Below are 14275 nucleotides of genomic sequence, written 5' to 3' on the forward strand. Positions count from 1 at the left end.
CATATTATATATTAGAGATTAAAGGTTTTAATGACTCTATGCATGGGTGCCTTATATTACTGTTATTATACCTGGATTTTATCCATTCACAATACGAAAAAAACGACACAAATCTGGACTCCATTCAGCTAAGTGCCACTCCCTGCCACACTCAGCTGACACCCCTGAAGTTAAATGAACATATTGTTTAAACAGAAACACGAACACAATAGAAACCCGTTGTCCGGTGAACACATCGTGGTGTAGTTTGACACCCACACCACTGATAATCCACGCAAGACACATTAACTAGAAACTACCACTTGAAGTTGTATTTAAAAGTTTATTAAAACAGAAACTCCTTTTAAATGATTACAGTGAGAGTAAGAAGAAATATATTTATATAAAGCACATGCATAAAAAGGTATAAAACAAGGCTGATTGCCTCCAAACTCTCTGTAAATGGGATAATAAACATCAGTATATGTAACATACACAGCAAGGGTCATGCATGCTAAGATAAATAATAGGCTAGGTAGTGTGTTGCATTATGTGTATGAACAGTAAGTCGCTTCAGGCCCGTGGTACTCTAATTAAAAAGAAAAAGATTAGGTGACTTGGCTCTTTATGTTGGGCTGTTGTGAATGAAAGTCTTTAGCTATCTATGTGCTGTGTGTATATATATGAAGGTGGTTAGAAGAAATGCTCTCACCAATAATTAACAGCTTCAAATTCAGATAAAGTATAAGCACACTGCAGAAACAACCCAGCAGATAAAAAACAGAGTATATACTTATTATATAGTTTAACTAAACATGGAGAATTACAGAACTCCCCTTGCTGACGATTGCCTTCTGTATTAGAGCACCAGATAGCACTTGCAGTTACAATAAAATACACCAAGAACAGAGTATTCGCAATTAGTATGTTGCTAGTACGCAGCTGTTTCAAAGAGGAAAACTGGAGCCACACACACACAGAGGAAACAAAAACTCTACAGAGTGGATGCAAACTGATATCTTAATGGCACTGATCCGGATTATTTCTGAAGGATTACATCTCTGATGTTGCATGTTTTAGTCTATTTACAACAAATCACACACATGTTACATCACAGCCTCGGTGTTTTTTCTATACATATGTCCATACGTATAAAAAAATCTATTAGCAGGGTCTTGAAACTTCCTTCTGTTGTGCAATTTGTAGCTGCAAACTGACTTTGAAATGAGTCATTCATAAATATTAAGAGATAGAGGGGATTTGAGTTTACTGTGTTTGGAATTCGGTTAGAAAAATCCAGAAATTTTGCTGGGTTGTATTGAAAAATGGACATTCAAGGTTCTTACATGCCAATGGATTTAAATGAAGATGTGTTTTCCTGTTTTGAAAAGGTGAATGTAATATTAGGCTGTATTTCTGGTCATTAATACTTCTCTTGATGAAGATGTGTTTTTTGTTTTTTTGGATGAAATGTGGTTTTTATACATGCTATCTAGGGTGATCAATCAGGCAAATGGAAACAGGAAATTGCGTCAGATATCACGCAGATGAAGGAAGATAGCTGAACATTTGGTGAATAGAACATGGTGTGCTGGAGAAAAGTTGTGCAACATGTTTGTATTTCAATGGACTTGCACTGAAGCTTACACTGGTCTGCACCTCACTGTGTGCGTGTTCACAGAGTAAGAAATAATTCATGACAGTGAGCATCAGGTGTTATCATTGTGTGGTAATGCACTGTTTAATCAATCTGCACTTTTATTGCATCACCATGTCATATTAATGCAAGGCTGTTCACAGTGCATGATGTCGCAACTCAAGCAAGTTTCAAGAGCCTGCTCATTGATTTTGGAAATTAATGGAGGACAACAGATGCCTGAAATGGTCAGAAAAGCGTATCTGAAAAGCTAAATTAAAAAATGGCCTGCAAAAGGATCAAGCGTAGATGATTTGTAGAGCTAAAACTTGAAAATGTGGCTGAGACTGTTGCTGGTTTTATGTGTTTCTGTGGGGAAAAGGAATAAGGAATTAACCAGTTAAATCTCAAAATTGATGACTGATTAATTGAACACTTTTCATTTAGATTTGAGAGCTGTACTAGCACTGATGAGTGGAAAGTACTGAAATCTCTGCTAAGTAGAGAAAACGTCCAGGCACTGATGGCAACGACGGCACCATATCGTAAACTAAGGGCAGACATAATATTACAACTGTACAATATAATGCAATCCAATAAATCAAATCTCCAATAAATACCACATTTGTGAAGCTTATGTTCAATGCTGGAGTGGACAAAATGACACACTTTACAATAAAATGCAATCCAACAACACAAACTACAACACGGTTTAACAAAACCTGAATATGAGTAACTTCAAAAAAGGTGATTTTACATGCTGTGAGGTTTCCTGCAGTGTTTTAGAGCACAGGTGGGCTAAGGCAAAGAATTAACCCACTTTAAGAGAATAGCACTTGAAACTCAAGCAGAAAGAGCACACAGCAAAGGCCAGATATCTGGTTTGGGTTTTGCTTAGGCTGTTGACCTTAATTAATCTGATGTGTCATGGTTACGGTTTCCTGGGGGAAACCCTGTATTGTGTTAGATTGCATTATACTGAACATGTGTTCATTTACTGAAAACATCCTCTGTATATTCCAGCGCTCCTAAAAACAGACTTTACTGTTGTTTTAGTGTCCAAAGTTACGACACCTCTACATGCTGGCACCGGCATGTAGCCTTTGTTTCTCTAAATGTGAAGGCTTGGATTTGTTAGGAATGAGGCGTTCACTGTGACCAAAGATAAAGCTTCTCCCCCCTCAACGTAATTTTCATAAAACCTCAAACGTATTGCAAGTTTTAACAGTTTTTTTGGCTTGTGAGTATTTTGACTGACCGTTTCTGAAGTTAAATGGGACTCTTGTTAGTGTTCTTCATCCTCCGCTGGCTCACCACAAGGGTGCATCCTCGGCCCCCTGATGCCTCTGTGTAGCACTGCTTCCATAACCTTTGATGAGTCTTTTTCTGAGCGCAGTTTTGGTTTTAGGGAGCCAGTGTAGTGTTAATAAGATCGATTCTTAGATTCATCTCTTGCTCTCAGTTCTTAACATTACATTTCGGACGACTGTGTGCATTAAAATCACAAATTACAGGCTGCTTAGAGGTAGTCGCACTACATGTTGCTCCCACAAGCTAAATGAAGTAAAATAGATATGATATCTTCTGTTACTGTTAAATATCTTCAGAACAACTTTTACGTCATTCTAACATGTCTTTTTTCATCTAACTTCTACATACAAACTTCGTCGACTTGACACTGTGTTTTTAAATGTTTTCTGCAAACAGGATCACCCAAGTGGGGATAATAAAATAAATCTGTGTTCTAAAATTAGCCATGATGCATTTTACAGAGACATGGGGAGCATCATCTAAAGCTGATGACTAAGAGGGAAGGGGTGTCTCTAATATATGGATGCTCCATCATGCATCTGTATAAAACCAGGCCCAGAAAAGAGGAGAATACCAGCGGCTTACCACCGTCTGTAGAGTCAGGGTTTGTTTTTTTTCATTCCTCAGGGTGCGAGTAGTGTTAGGTATCCATCAGACAACAGTAGCATATTCTCTCGGTAACGCTGTTCTGTACCACTTCTGAAGCCAGAAATTCTCCTGAATTCTCAGTCATGTTATGAAGATTTGGTGGCAAACCATATTTGGGGCAGCGGCCAGGGGGTGTCTATAGCCAGGTGAGCAGGCTGTCTCTGTCCATGTGCGACCCAGAGAGTACAGTCTCCATGTCCATCAGAAGGTCTGAACTGAGACCCTCGGGGATGCAGGGCATGAGCTCCTCGCCCTCAGACATCGGCAGCACAGGCATCGACTCCTGTAAGGTCATCGAGGAGGTCTCGCCAGAGTCGCCTGAAGAAGTCACAAAAGAAGATAAAAATGACTGAACAGCGTGGAAGGTTCTGGGAGACATTTGGGACGTTGGATCTTTAATACAGCCACACCTGGATCAGTATCTGTAAAGGCTTTTCCCCCCACAGGATGTGTGTATATACATGAATAAACTGAAGGTATTACAACTAAATGAGCCAATATCATGACATTATGGATACATTTATGGTATATTTACTCTAAGGTTAAAAAATGAAATGCTTCCCTGCTTTAGATCAACAGATCTGGACACCGTGTTGATCATCACTTTGGTTTAGGTAAAAATATATATTTATAATGGAGTTTTGCTTTGCTGCTGTGGAAACTCTGTGGCTATTTTTCTGAATATGTTGTGTGTGTGTGTATTACCAGTGTCCATGTGTTCCGCAGAGCTCAGCATGTGGTCGGACGTGCGGGGTAAGCTGCTGACGCTCAGGCCACTGTCAGTGCTCTCGTTGCGAGAGTGAGCGCTGCACAAAAACACACATTGACATTGTTTCATATGAACCAGCGGAACACTTTTTGGAAATTACATGTAAAATTCTTCTTCCTGGAGCAATATAGCCTTGACTGGAACTACTTCCTCTCAGTCAAGGTAATATTATACCTTATTGTAATGCTCAAGAAAATTAGCTTTCCACTGATCTGACACTGTGTAACTTTCTGAACATCTAAACACATAATATAAACACAAACTCACCCATTAAGTGTGGGTTCATGATTCGATGCTCTGATCCTGACATCCAGAGACGGAACAAGTGTCTGTGTGTTCCTGTCGTGGTCCATCCCACCAGGCATCTGGTTCCTCACTCCTGCCTCCTACCACACACACACAAACACACACACCTACTCGTATAATGCTGTGTGAAACTCAAACTCTGTTTCAATGATTTCAACCCTGTTGTCTCTCAAATGAATATGCAGCATAATACAACCACGTCACACAAGGAATAATCAAATGCATCCAAGCCGTTTTTATTTCGACCTCTGACCTGTGCTGTGATTTGTGGGGGCAGGCCTTGCTGTTTGCATCTGAGCCTGTCCTTTTCCTGCCTTTGCTGCAGTGCTAAGCCAAGGATGCCAGGGTTCATCTTCTGGGCTGCAACATAAGATTCATAAGAAAAGAACTTTTGGACTATTATGTCAGCATTTCCCACGGAGGTCAAACATTTCAGCAATGACAGAAACTTGTCAAAACTTTGCGATCTTTCTTATTTTCGTTGCCAAACAGCAACTTGTGATGGTGGACATTGGAACAATATGTTTCTCATTGACAAACAAGAATTGTCAATTCTGTAGACACAGATTTGATAGTGTGCTACCTAGACGCGGGTCGACCCATGCGGTGGTCTTATTTATGTGATCGATGTAGTACACCTCTCCATCTGCAGTCACAGCCTGCTCCCAGCCTTCAGGCAGTGGACCTGAACAGCAGTGAAAGTACACAGTGAGAAGGCAAATGGTGGATGGAGTGCATGGAGAGTAAAAAGTAGAATCTGGCCCACGTCCTTTAATGTCTGTGTAGCTTCTAGTTTGCAGAGATTTTCTGAATAGAACTGATGGTTAGTGGGTGAATCGCTGGATGACCTGAATGCAGTGGGCAGGAGATCGTAAAGCACTACAGTAAATGAGGTAAGTATGCAAACCTGTCAAAGCTCATGTTGCTCTTTGTGAATGGAAAAAAAAGATTCAAGGTTAAAAATGTTCTTAAAGGGTCTATTCAGCCAAATTACAATTTACTGAAACACATCTGGACAATCCACAGGACACATTTCAGAAAGTTTTCTGTTCAAGGTTTGTGGATTATCCAGAGAAACCAGGAAAGTGTCTCTGAAAACCGATCAGTTCAATTGAACCTGCATTTGATATGTTGACCACTTGGGGGCGGTAAACATGACACTGACATACCTTACAAAGATGTTACAGCAAACCTGTTAGCTTTTTTCCACATTCAGGAGACATGGATTCACATTGTCATTCATTTGGAGTTATGTTATGGCCACTTGTGAATCTGAGTCCAATATTCACTCTCTTTTAGCTTGGTTTATGGTCTCCACCAACTCCTGAGGGAAATATCTCCACTATGTCTACCACATCCAGTGGGTTTTTAGAGCTTTTTAGCTAAAGACAGCCACCTGTGGAAAACAGTAAAGTTGTGAGCTTTCCAACGCAAATTATGGGAAACTAATTCACAATCCTGTGTTCTGAGCAACACTGTATTCAAAGGTTAGGAGTTAAGACCAAGTTAGTCGATCAAATTAGCTTCAGATTATACTTCTGCAATAATAATTCTGTCTCCCATCACTTGCATTGGAAACTCGTAAGAGAAATATTAATGTCTAGTATGAACAGGAAGAATGAATACAGGTGGCTGGCTCTTGTTTTAAGGTCGACCATGGAAATATTGTGAACTTATCCTTTAAGGCGCTGATCATGTGATTGCATCATCACATGCCTCTGTTCAAGTCCAGCCTGGGACCTTTGTTTCATATCATCCCCCATCTCTGTCCCCCTCACACTGCTTGTCAGCTCTCCATTACCACAGTGTAAGTCAAAAAAAATGTTTATTTTGTAATTTGAGTGAACCGACCCTTTAAAATTTGGCCGTGAGAGGAATTTAGTCAAAGACAACAAGTGTTCAACAGGCAATAAAACTTGCATCCAAATGAGGAAAACCTCTGAATTAAGTGCTTGAATTATTATGGGACGCTCTCCTTAATATACCAAACCTGAGAGCCCCCTCTCTCCTGTGATAGCATAGACTTAAATCTAGAAATGTGATAACTCCCACCAAAGTCACCAGAGTTGTGGATGTAGACACCAAAAGGGAACCCCACAGATATCACACCCAGCGATGACCTGACCCGCTGCCGATGGAGTCGAACTATGAAAAGCAGGTGTGTGCTCTTTAAAAGAAATTTTTGTGATGGGGGTTGGTTCAGGGGAGCGAGAGTGATACCTGTCTCTGGATTGATGTTTGGTTGTTGCGTAGTGGGTGCTGGGTTGCTGAGGGAGTGGGCGTGGACCGGAGCGCCAGGGATAGGATGCTGCTGAGCTGCAGCCGACTGAAGCTGCGAGAGTCGGGGGTCGTGCCAAGTGGTTGTCTTATCCAGGTGACTGCAAACACACGACAAGTCTAAACGTATCTGTATCTGTTACACCACTTCAACCTGATGGATAAGAAGAGCGAGGCACGTTTTGCCTCGGACCTGCTTTACCTGTACGACCAGATGTGCACACACATCCACACACATGCAGACAAATGTGACTGCTTGTGCTACGGTGGCTTCTGACAGGAGTGTGAGCTGTCAGGCCATGTGCTCCCGTGAATGAAACTGGCTGAAACCAAACTGGTTGCAAAACTAGTTGGAACATTTTCTGTTTGCATGCAACTGATTAGTTCAAGTGCTGGTTTTATTTGCATGGCTGCATGTCTCCCTTTACTTTTTATTCTTTCTCTAACACAATACCCAGGAGTATTTTCCTCTACTTACTTTAATACAACAGTACTCCATTAAAAAAAATGACTGAAACTACACCTAGTGCATATAAAATAGGTGCAGTCACTGGTTGATTAATTGGTTTGATGATCTAGATAGAATTGGTCAACAATATTCATTTTCCAAGCAAAAAATGCAAAAATCTGTTGATTCTAGCTTCTAAAATGTGAGGATTTGCTCCTTTTGTCTGTTTTACATGACTGTTAATTGAACCTTTGTTGATTTCAGGACAATCAGTCAGACAAAACAAGAAATTTGAAGGAATCACATTGAACTCTGGGAAATTGTAGGGAGTACAATGAGAGCCAATGTAGATGTTAGAACAAGATGGGCCTTCCTGAACAGAAACCCTTCAAGTAACCTGCAGTGTGACAGATCAAACACATCGATAAGCACAAGTCAAACCTTACTTGAGGAAGTAACGTTGGCCAGTAGGCGTTTTGGCCATTTCCCAACCGTGTGGGAGTGGCATGTCGTCAGGTATGATCGGCGCCGCTGCTACATCTGCTGCTTGAGTGGAGAGGGAGTTGACTGGGAGGGAGGCTGGGGAGGAATGGGCACGAACGTGATGAGGAGTGAGGGAGCCGCACACACCTCCATCCGAACTGGCCTGACGAGAAACAAGCAGGGTTAACGACTAACACGGCGAGCAACCAGAAACAAAAACCAGCAGGAAGAAAAGGCTTGGATGGAAACCAGAGTGACAAACACAAAGGCTTAGTGGAAGAACAGCGAAACTGGCGGCGTTACTTTAAAAGTTGGTTTTATTACTTCTGCTGAGGAGTTTCCACTGCAGGTGCTTTAACACTGTCAGCATGATTTAAGAGTGTTGACTGAGTTCAACAAATTTCAGCAATTCTAATGTTTGAGGCACATCTATAAATCAAAGAGATGAGACTCAAGACGTGTTTGCTGGTCATGAAATATGACATTTAAGTGATCAGAGAGGCGACTTAGTGATGAAACGACTGCTTTCTAAATCAGCAAATGCGTGATAAATTCCTCTCACTGTGGCTTTAACATTGTATCTATACTCAAACTCCATCCAATTTTTTGCAAATTCAAGATTATAATCTCCAAAGAGTGGGTTTCTGGGGGAAAACTCTTGATCTGTAGGGTTAAACGCACACAGGAGTTGGACAAAATATCAGAAAGTCTCACTTCTAAAGCCTTTGACGTGTGAAAGCAAATCTCCCAGAAAGTCTCTCAGTCAGAGTCAGTTTAAGACTGCTCCTCCTCTTCCTCATCATTTTTAAGATGTTTCCATCAATATGTTTGCAATTTCAGCAGCGAAAAAAATGCATCACGATGACAAAAGCAGCTACTACTGTTTACTGTGGAAAGAAGGGAAGTCTTAGACACACAGGTATCACAGCAGAGTAACAGTGTTCCAAAGCAGACCCTCGTCAGAACATCTGCAACGTATTTTATAGTCTCAACAAATGAACAGAATTGGCAGAAACCCCCACAGTCTGTGACCAGAGAAATGTTAAGCAGCCCTGCAACTGATCCAACCTTTGTGGATATTATGATGTTCACTGAGGACAGACATATGAGAGCTGCAACTATTGATTATATCAAAATTTGGTTGCCTTGTCTCTAAAATGTCAGAAAAAAATCTCCAACACAACATCCCCAAGTTTCCCCAAGCCAGAGGCAGACTCTTCAAAGTGCCTGTTCTGACACACAAACACACTCAGCTGACAATAACATAAAGCAGCAAATCCTGTTCAACTGTCACCTGTTAACAACTATTTCAATTATCAGATCATTTTTTACTTTTTCAAGTATAAATGTTAAAACATTTGCTGGTTCTCACGTGTGTGGATTTGATGCTTTTCAGTGTCACACACGATAAATAATAATAAATACAATTAAATTCAACGTCTTTTGGACTGTTGATTGAATAAAACAAGAACTGTGAAGACCTCGGGCTGTGGGGAAGTGTGATGGGCACTATTTTCTGCCATTCACAGAGATAATAATTACTTAATCAAGAAACCAATCAGCAGATTCATCAGTGATGAAAAGGATGAATGTTAGTTTAAGCCTTAATCAACACTGTTTTCATTCACTTCTTATTAACTATTGTTAGATTTCCAGATTGTTTCATTGGACTGAATGTTTCTCCGTGTGACAGAAACATGTTTGCAGCCCATCAGGCAGTGCTGGATTCTGGTGTGTTGCAGGGCTGCTGTGGTCTGTCTGCTCTGTGAACCAGCAGCGGGTAGCAGTACTTGTCTGGAGTGGCCTCGGGAATCCGGCTGCCTGAAGAAGGAGTCCGGCAGCTTCCTCATCCTCATGGGCAAAGAGGCCGGCTGTCGGGCCGCCTTGCTGGGGTTCATCACCGCGCTGAACAGGGCCTCCAGCTCCGTCTGCGAGTCCCCGCGGACGTGCACGATCTGCTGCCCGGCCGGAGGCGCGCCGCGGTGCGCGTCCATGTCGCCAAAGTTTGGTGTCGCAACAAATCTGTCGAAAAAAAGTTCAATCACACAAACAAACAAGAGAATAAAGGCCGGGTCCGTTAAGACTAGATGCGTCTGAGCGCTGGAGATATGATCGGATTTGTTTACACTTATTGCCCCCCTCCCCCCTCACACACACACACACACACACCCCATTTGAACTTTTGTGTCCTTGTGTGTCTATTTGAAGCTGTAACATCTCGGAAGTCAATCGGCTGTGGAAAGAAAAGCCATCTTCGGCTAAAGAAGTCGAAGGAGAGCGAGTTAAAGCGCGGATCGCTGGCACAAATCAATCCGAGCGGCGCACAACACGTTACATGCCTCCCACATACCTTCAAGCAGCCAGACCGTTTCCCCCCTCTCTCTCCCTCTCTCTCTCTCTGTGTATTCCTGCAGGGGGAAAAAAAACTGGAGAAATCACAGCCGGGAAAACACGCACTCCGACGCTGATTTCCGATGCAGACCTTCAACCAAAAAGCCTCCTCCAGTGAGGAAAAAACACACACACATGTGAAAGCAGTTGGAGAAAAGTGATTTCGGCGAGACCTCCAAACTTTTTTCACATCCACTGCTCAGTCCAGATTCATGTGATAGTGCTGAGGGGCGGGGTTGCAGGGTTTAAAGCTGCCGCAGTTGCAAGGGGAAATATTTCACTCCAAGCACAGACATAAACCATCAACGCCAGACTTCCAAAACAAGTAGCGCCGTCATGCTTTGTTGACATCCCCTCAAATGCATCAGACACGGGCCTGCGAGTGAGGAGGAAATTACAGTCAAGAGGCAATCTTTGCTTTAATTCTCCTCTGTGAGGTTTTCAGATGTTGTGGTTTTCTCCTGGTGGAGGAAAAGGAGGCATGCGGCCAAGTGTAGACAGAGGTGACAACACTCAACCGGAGAGGAGAAATGAGTCTCTTTTTTCTGATGCTGGGCCTGGTCTGGGGTTTTTTTGGGGGGGTGGGGGGGCTGGGAGGGGTTGGGGGGGAGATTGGGAAGTTGCACTGAGAAAACATCCGCCCCTGATGAGGCCAACCCAGCCGGAGCCTGTTTGTCCGTGCAGGCGCAGCCGCAGCGTCCTGCCCTCTGGTGGAAGACATGCGCACGGCCAGCTGGAGCTCAGCTGGCCGACACATTGAATTCAAGAAAAAAAAAAAAATGTCTGGCGTTATTATCCACTGTGCATTCAGTGAGTCATTCAATGATTTGGTCATTTGGATCCACTACAGTTAATCTAGGACATAGTGGACATGGAGAGTCTTACAAATGGTTATTAAAAAAAAGAAAGAATGGATATTTAATCAGATGATAAAAGTACAATGTTTTACAAATGGATGGATTTCGATAAAGATATTAACTCAAAAAGGAATTATAGACAACGCAGCGGTTCATTATTAAGGAAGTAATTGGTGGAATTGGTCATTTTTAAAGGGACACAGAACATCATTTCAGCCGCCTATCTAATGTTTTCAGACATACCACATATGTCAGGTTGAATTTTGGAAAAATGTGTACAAAATGATGCAACATTACATGTTTAGTATGTCCATGAATGAATGGTGACACCAAATCAAACATGCTGCCTTGGGTTTGAATATTTTGCTCAGTGCAAATATCATAAAGCCTCAATGCAGAGTTGGGATGAGACAGAATAAATACATACAGTGTTCATTTGTTCTGTGCATTTTGTGTATTGTTTTGCCTATTTTATATATCTCACAGTAACATCTGTTCTTACTATCTCTACCCCATAGGTCTGTTGTTAGCATTTGGTTATCTTTCTACTTTATTTCTCTACATGTGCTGCTGTTTGCATCTAGTTACTGTAGATGCTAAATGGCATTCCTTTGCTTCGATACTTACTGTGTGCAATGACATCAAATGTAATCCAGTTTCATCTAATCTAATATGCTGTCAGACAGCGAAGAAGAAGAGGGGTTTTTTTGTAGCAAACTGAAAGCTGCTTAAAGGGAAATATATGGGGAAAACTGGCTGTCAGGGGTTAAAATTACAGATTATTTTTTATGATGTTTACTGGTTAATTCCACATTTATTCTTTCATGTAGTAACTGTAATGATTTCTATGCCTCCCCAGGGTCTTTCTAAAATTTTCTAACCTAAGTTTTGCTTGACACTGCTGAAGCTCATGCGCTAACTTTTAGCGATAAATGCTGCACCTTTAACCTTATCTGACGTTATTCTGTGTTAGATGTTCAACCAGTTAGAAAAGAGTTTTCTTCCCAATGTCAGAATGTGTTTTTTCATTCTCATTTGATGTGTTTCTTTTGAATTTGAATTGTTTCTGAAACTGTGTTGATCAAAACATGCATGCATTTACCAGAGTGTAACAGCTCTGGTACTACTTCCCACCTGCATCCATGACAGAGCTGCGTAAGCTGAAGGTGAAAGGGCAGCAGAGATTTCCAGCAGCCCCCTGCTCCAAAGTTTACATTTTACGCTATACACTTGTTGCTGCCTCGAACTCTCCGCCTGTAACTGTTACACAGTACATATTCTGTGATTACTATGCTATTTATTATCAATCAAGTATCATTTATTAAATCCCCTCAGGCCTTCAGTTTTGTGCCACTTCTGTTGTTTTCCTTGTGATTAATATACAGTATACAGCACGTGTGTGTGTCTGTAGCTGCTCAAGCTCTTGTCACTGTGGCTAATTTTGTATTAGCCCCCCTTTCAGCAGCACTGTACATTCAGATTAATTTCATTTACCTATAATGTTATTTTGAGTTTAAACTCTCATTTCATTGTGTTATTCTGTGCAACAAAATGACACCTACTACAACTCCTTGTGCATCAGCATCAGTGCTATTTGTGTTACACATTGACAGTCTTACTGAAATATAACACTGTGAGATGTTTTTATGTATATGAGGTCGTGCCATCGTCAATTGAAATTATCGTTTTTTTCTGTGTGTTGAAATTTGAAATGCTCAATGGCAACAGGCAAAAGGTCAACAAAAGCATGACTGTAATGTAATGCAATGTAAGCTGCAGTAGATGGCACTGTCCTACCTTAACAGCTGCACTGGACTTTGTTCTTCATGACTTTCACTTGCAGGATTTTCTTTCTGAAGACAATCATCCCCACACTGTGTTTTTAATCAGTTCCCTTTCACTGCCAAATCAGAGGGAAAAACCAGAGCACACGACTTCTCAGGGGCCCATTCACACCACAAACAAAGCAGCTAGAATGAACAATCGGTCTAATTTATTCAGACAAATCATTTCATACTCGAGTGTTCATTAATTAGCAGCTCAAGACTGAACTCTGGAGAGAGAGGACGTCAAAGCCAAGACAAAAACACTGAGTGACAAAGGAAAGGACGAACTGAAAAGTGACCTTTTTACTAATTTAGGTTTCAGCCTCAGGCAACTTTACAACAACATAGTTTGATTTTGCATTAGAATTTTATGCCCAATTTACTTCATTTATTCGGTTGATAAAAAGCCACGTATTTGAAACCCAAACCCTGCATCCTGTGGGCTGCTGCTTCATCCCTGACACTTACAAAAGCAACAAGTAAAAGCAACAAGTTAGGGCTTTATGGGGAGTTACATGCTGGAACAAACCAGATACAACGTGTTAACTGGTGAGCTTTAAAGGTGTGTGTAGGTACAGTTTGTTACCTTCAGACAGAGCCAGGCTCACTGCTTCATCCTTTAACATTTTGGAAAACATGCTTATTTGCTTCCATTGCCGCTCTCATATTTGTTTGAATAATATGAAGCTACAGCCAACAGCTGGTTAGCTTAGCTTAGCATAGAGACTAGGAACGGAGGGAACAGATAGCTTGGCTCTGTCCAAGGATGACAGGAAGTCATTGTTTCTTAGCCATGAAATAGTCTGGAGCGTAACCTTTGAAAACCACAACATGTTTTTACACGTAAGATTAAACAGACAAGTTGTGGTGTGTTAATTCGTGAGCTTTAAAGCAAAAAAGTGTCATGTCAGACTCTTCCTTTTAACCACTAAACAGCTTTTAATGTGTCATATCTTCACAAGGACACAAGAAGAGCGTATGCTAAACGGATACCACACCATCCTGTCTGCATGTTCTAATTATCTTGCCCAGTAGATATAATGTGTCATTCACATGCACTGCTTTACAAGGGTATGTAACATGGGACAGATGTGGGGGGCCCCCAGGGCTGCGGCACCAGGCTTTCCACATTCCTCTCACTGACCATGGCTGTAAATGCACTCAAGTCCAGAACAACAGCAAATCTTTTCTTTGGCTCTCGCAGCAAAGTTTTCCACAGAATCGACAGGCCGGTTGGCTCCAGCTGGACCCCAACTGGAATGTGCTGTTGCCCTTTATCGCTTTTCACTTTCCTCACTGCTTGACTGCCCAATTAACAGGAGTAATTGGTCTGACCCTGTGGGA

The 14275-nt window shown here is 41.6% G+C and overlaps 1 protein-coding gene across 4 annotated transcripts; it reads right to left on the reverse strand.

Moving 5' to 3' along the window:
- Nucleotides 1-334: 334 nt before the first annotated feature.
- Nucleotides 335-10438, reverse strand: LOC139345179 (transcriptional coactivator YAP1-like). 4 transcript variants are annotated; one of them, XM_070983706.1, is made up of 9 exons: nt 10208-10438; nt 9648-9879; nt 7821-8020; nt 6870-7027; nt 5233-5334; nt 4903-5009; nt 4611-4729; nt 4280-4380; nt 335-3892 (listed from the first exon to the last, which is right to left on the reverse strand). In XM_070983706.1, the coding sequence occupies exons 2-9, from the start codon at nt 9849-9851 to the stop codon at nt 3711-3713; spliced, it is 1173 nt and encodes a 390-aa protein (XP_070839807.1). In that variant the 5' UTR covers nt 9852-9879; nt 10208-10438; the 3' UTR covers nt 335-3710. The 4 variants fall into 4 exon arrangements, with proteins under 4 accessions (XP_070839807.1, XP_070839806.1, XP_070839809.1 ...); XM_070983705.1 differs by lacking the exon at nt 10208-10438 and adding an exon at nt 10027-10185; XM_070983708.1 differs by lacking the exon at nt 5233-5334.
- Between the last annotated feature and the right edge of the window lie 3837 nt (nt 10439-14275).

The sequence above is a fragment of the Chaetodon trifascialis genome, chromosome 16, assembly GCF_039877785.1.
Source record: "Chaetodon trifascialis isolate fChaTrf1 chromosome 16, fChaTrf1.hap1, whole genome shotgun sequence".
Lineage (NCBI taxonomy): Eukaryota > Metazoa > Chordata > Actinopteri > Chaetodontiformes > Chaetodontidae > Chaetodon > Chaetodon trifascialis.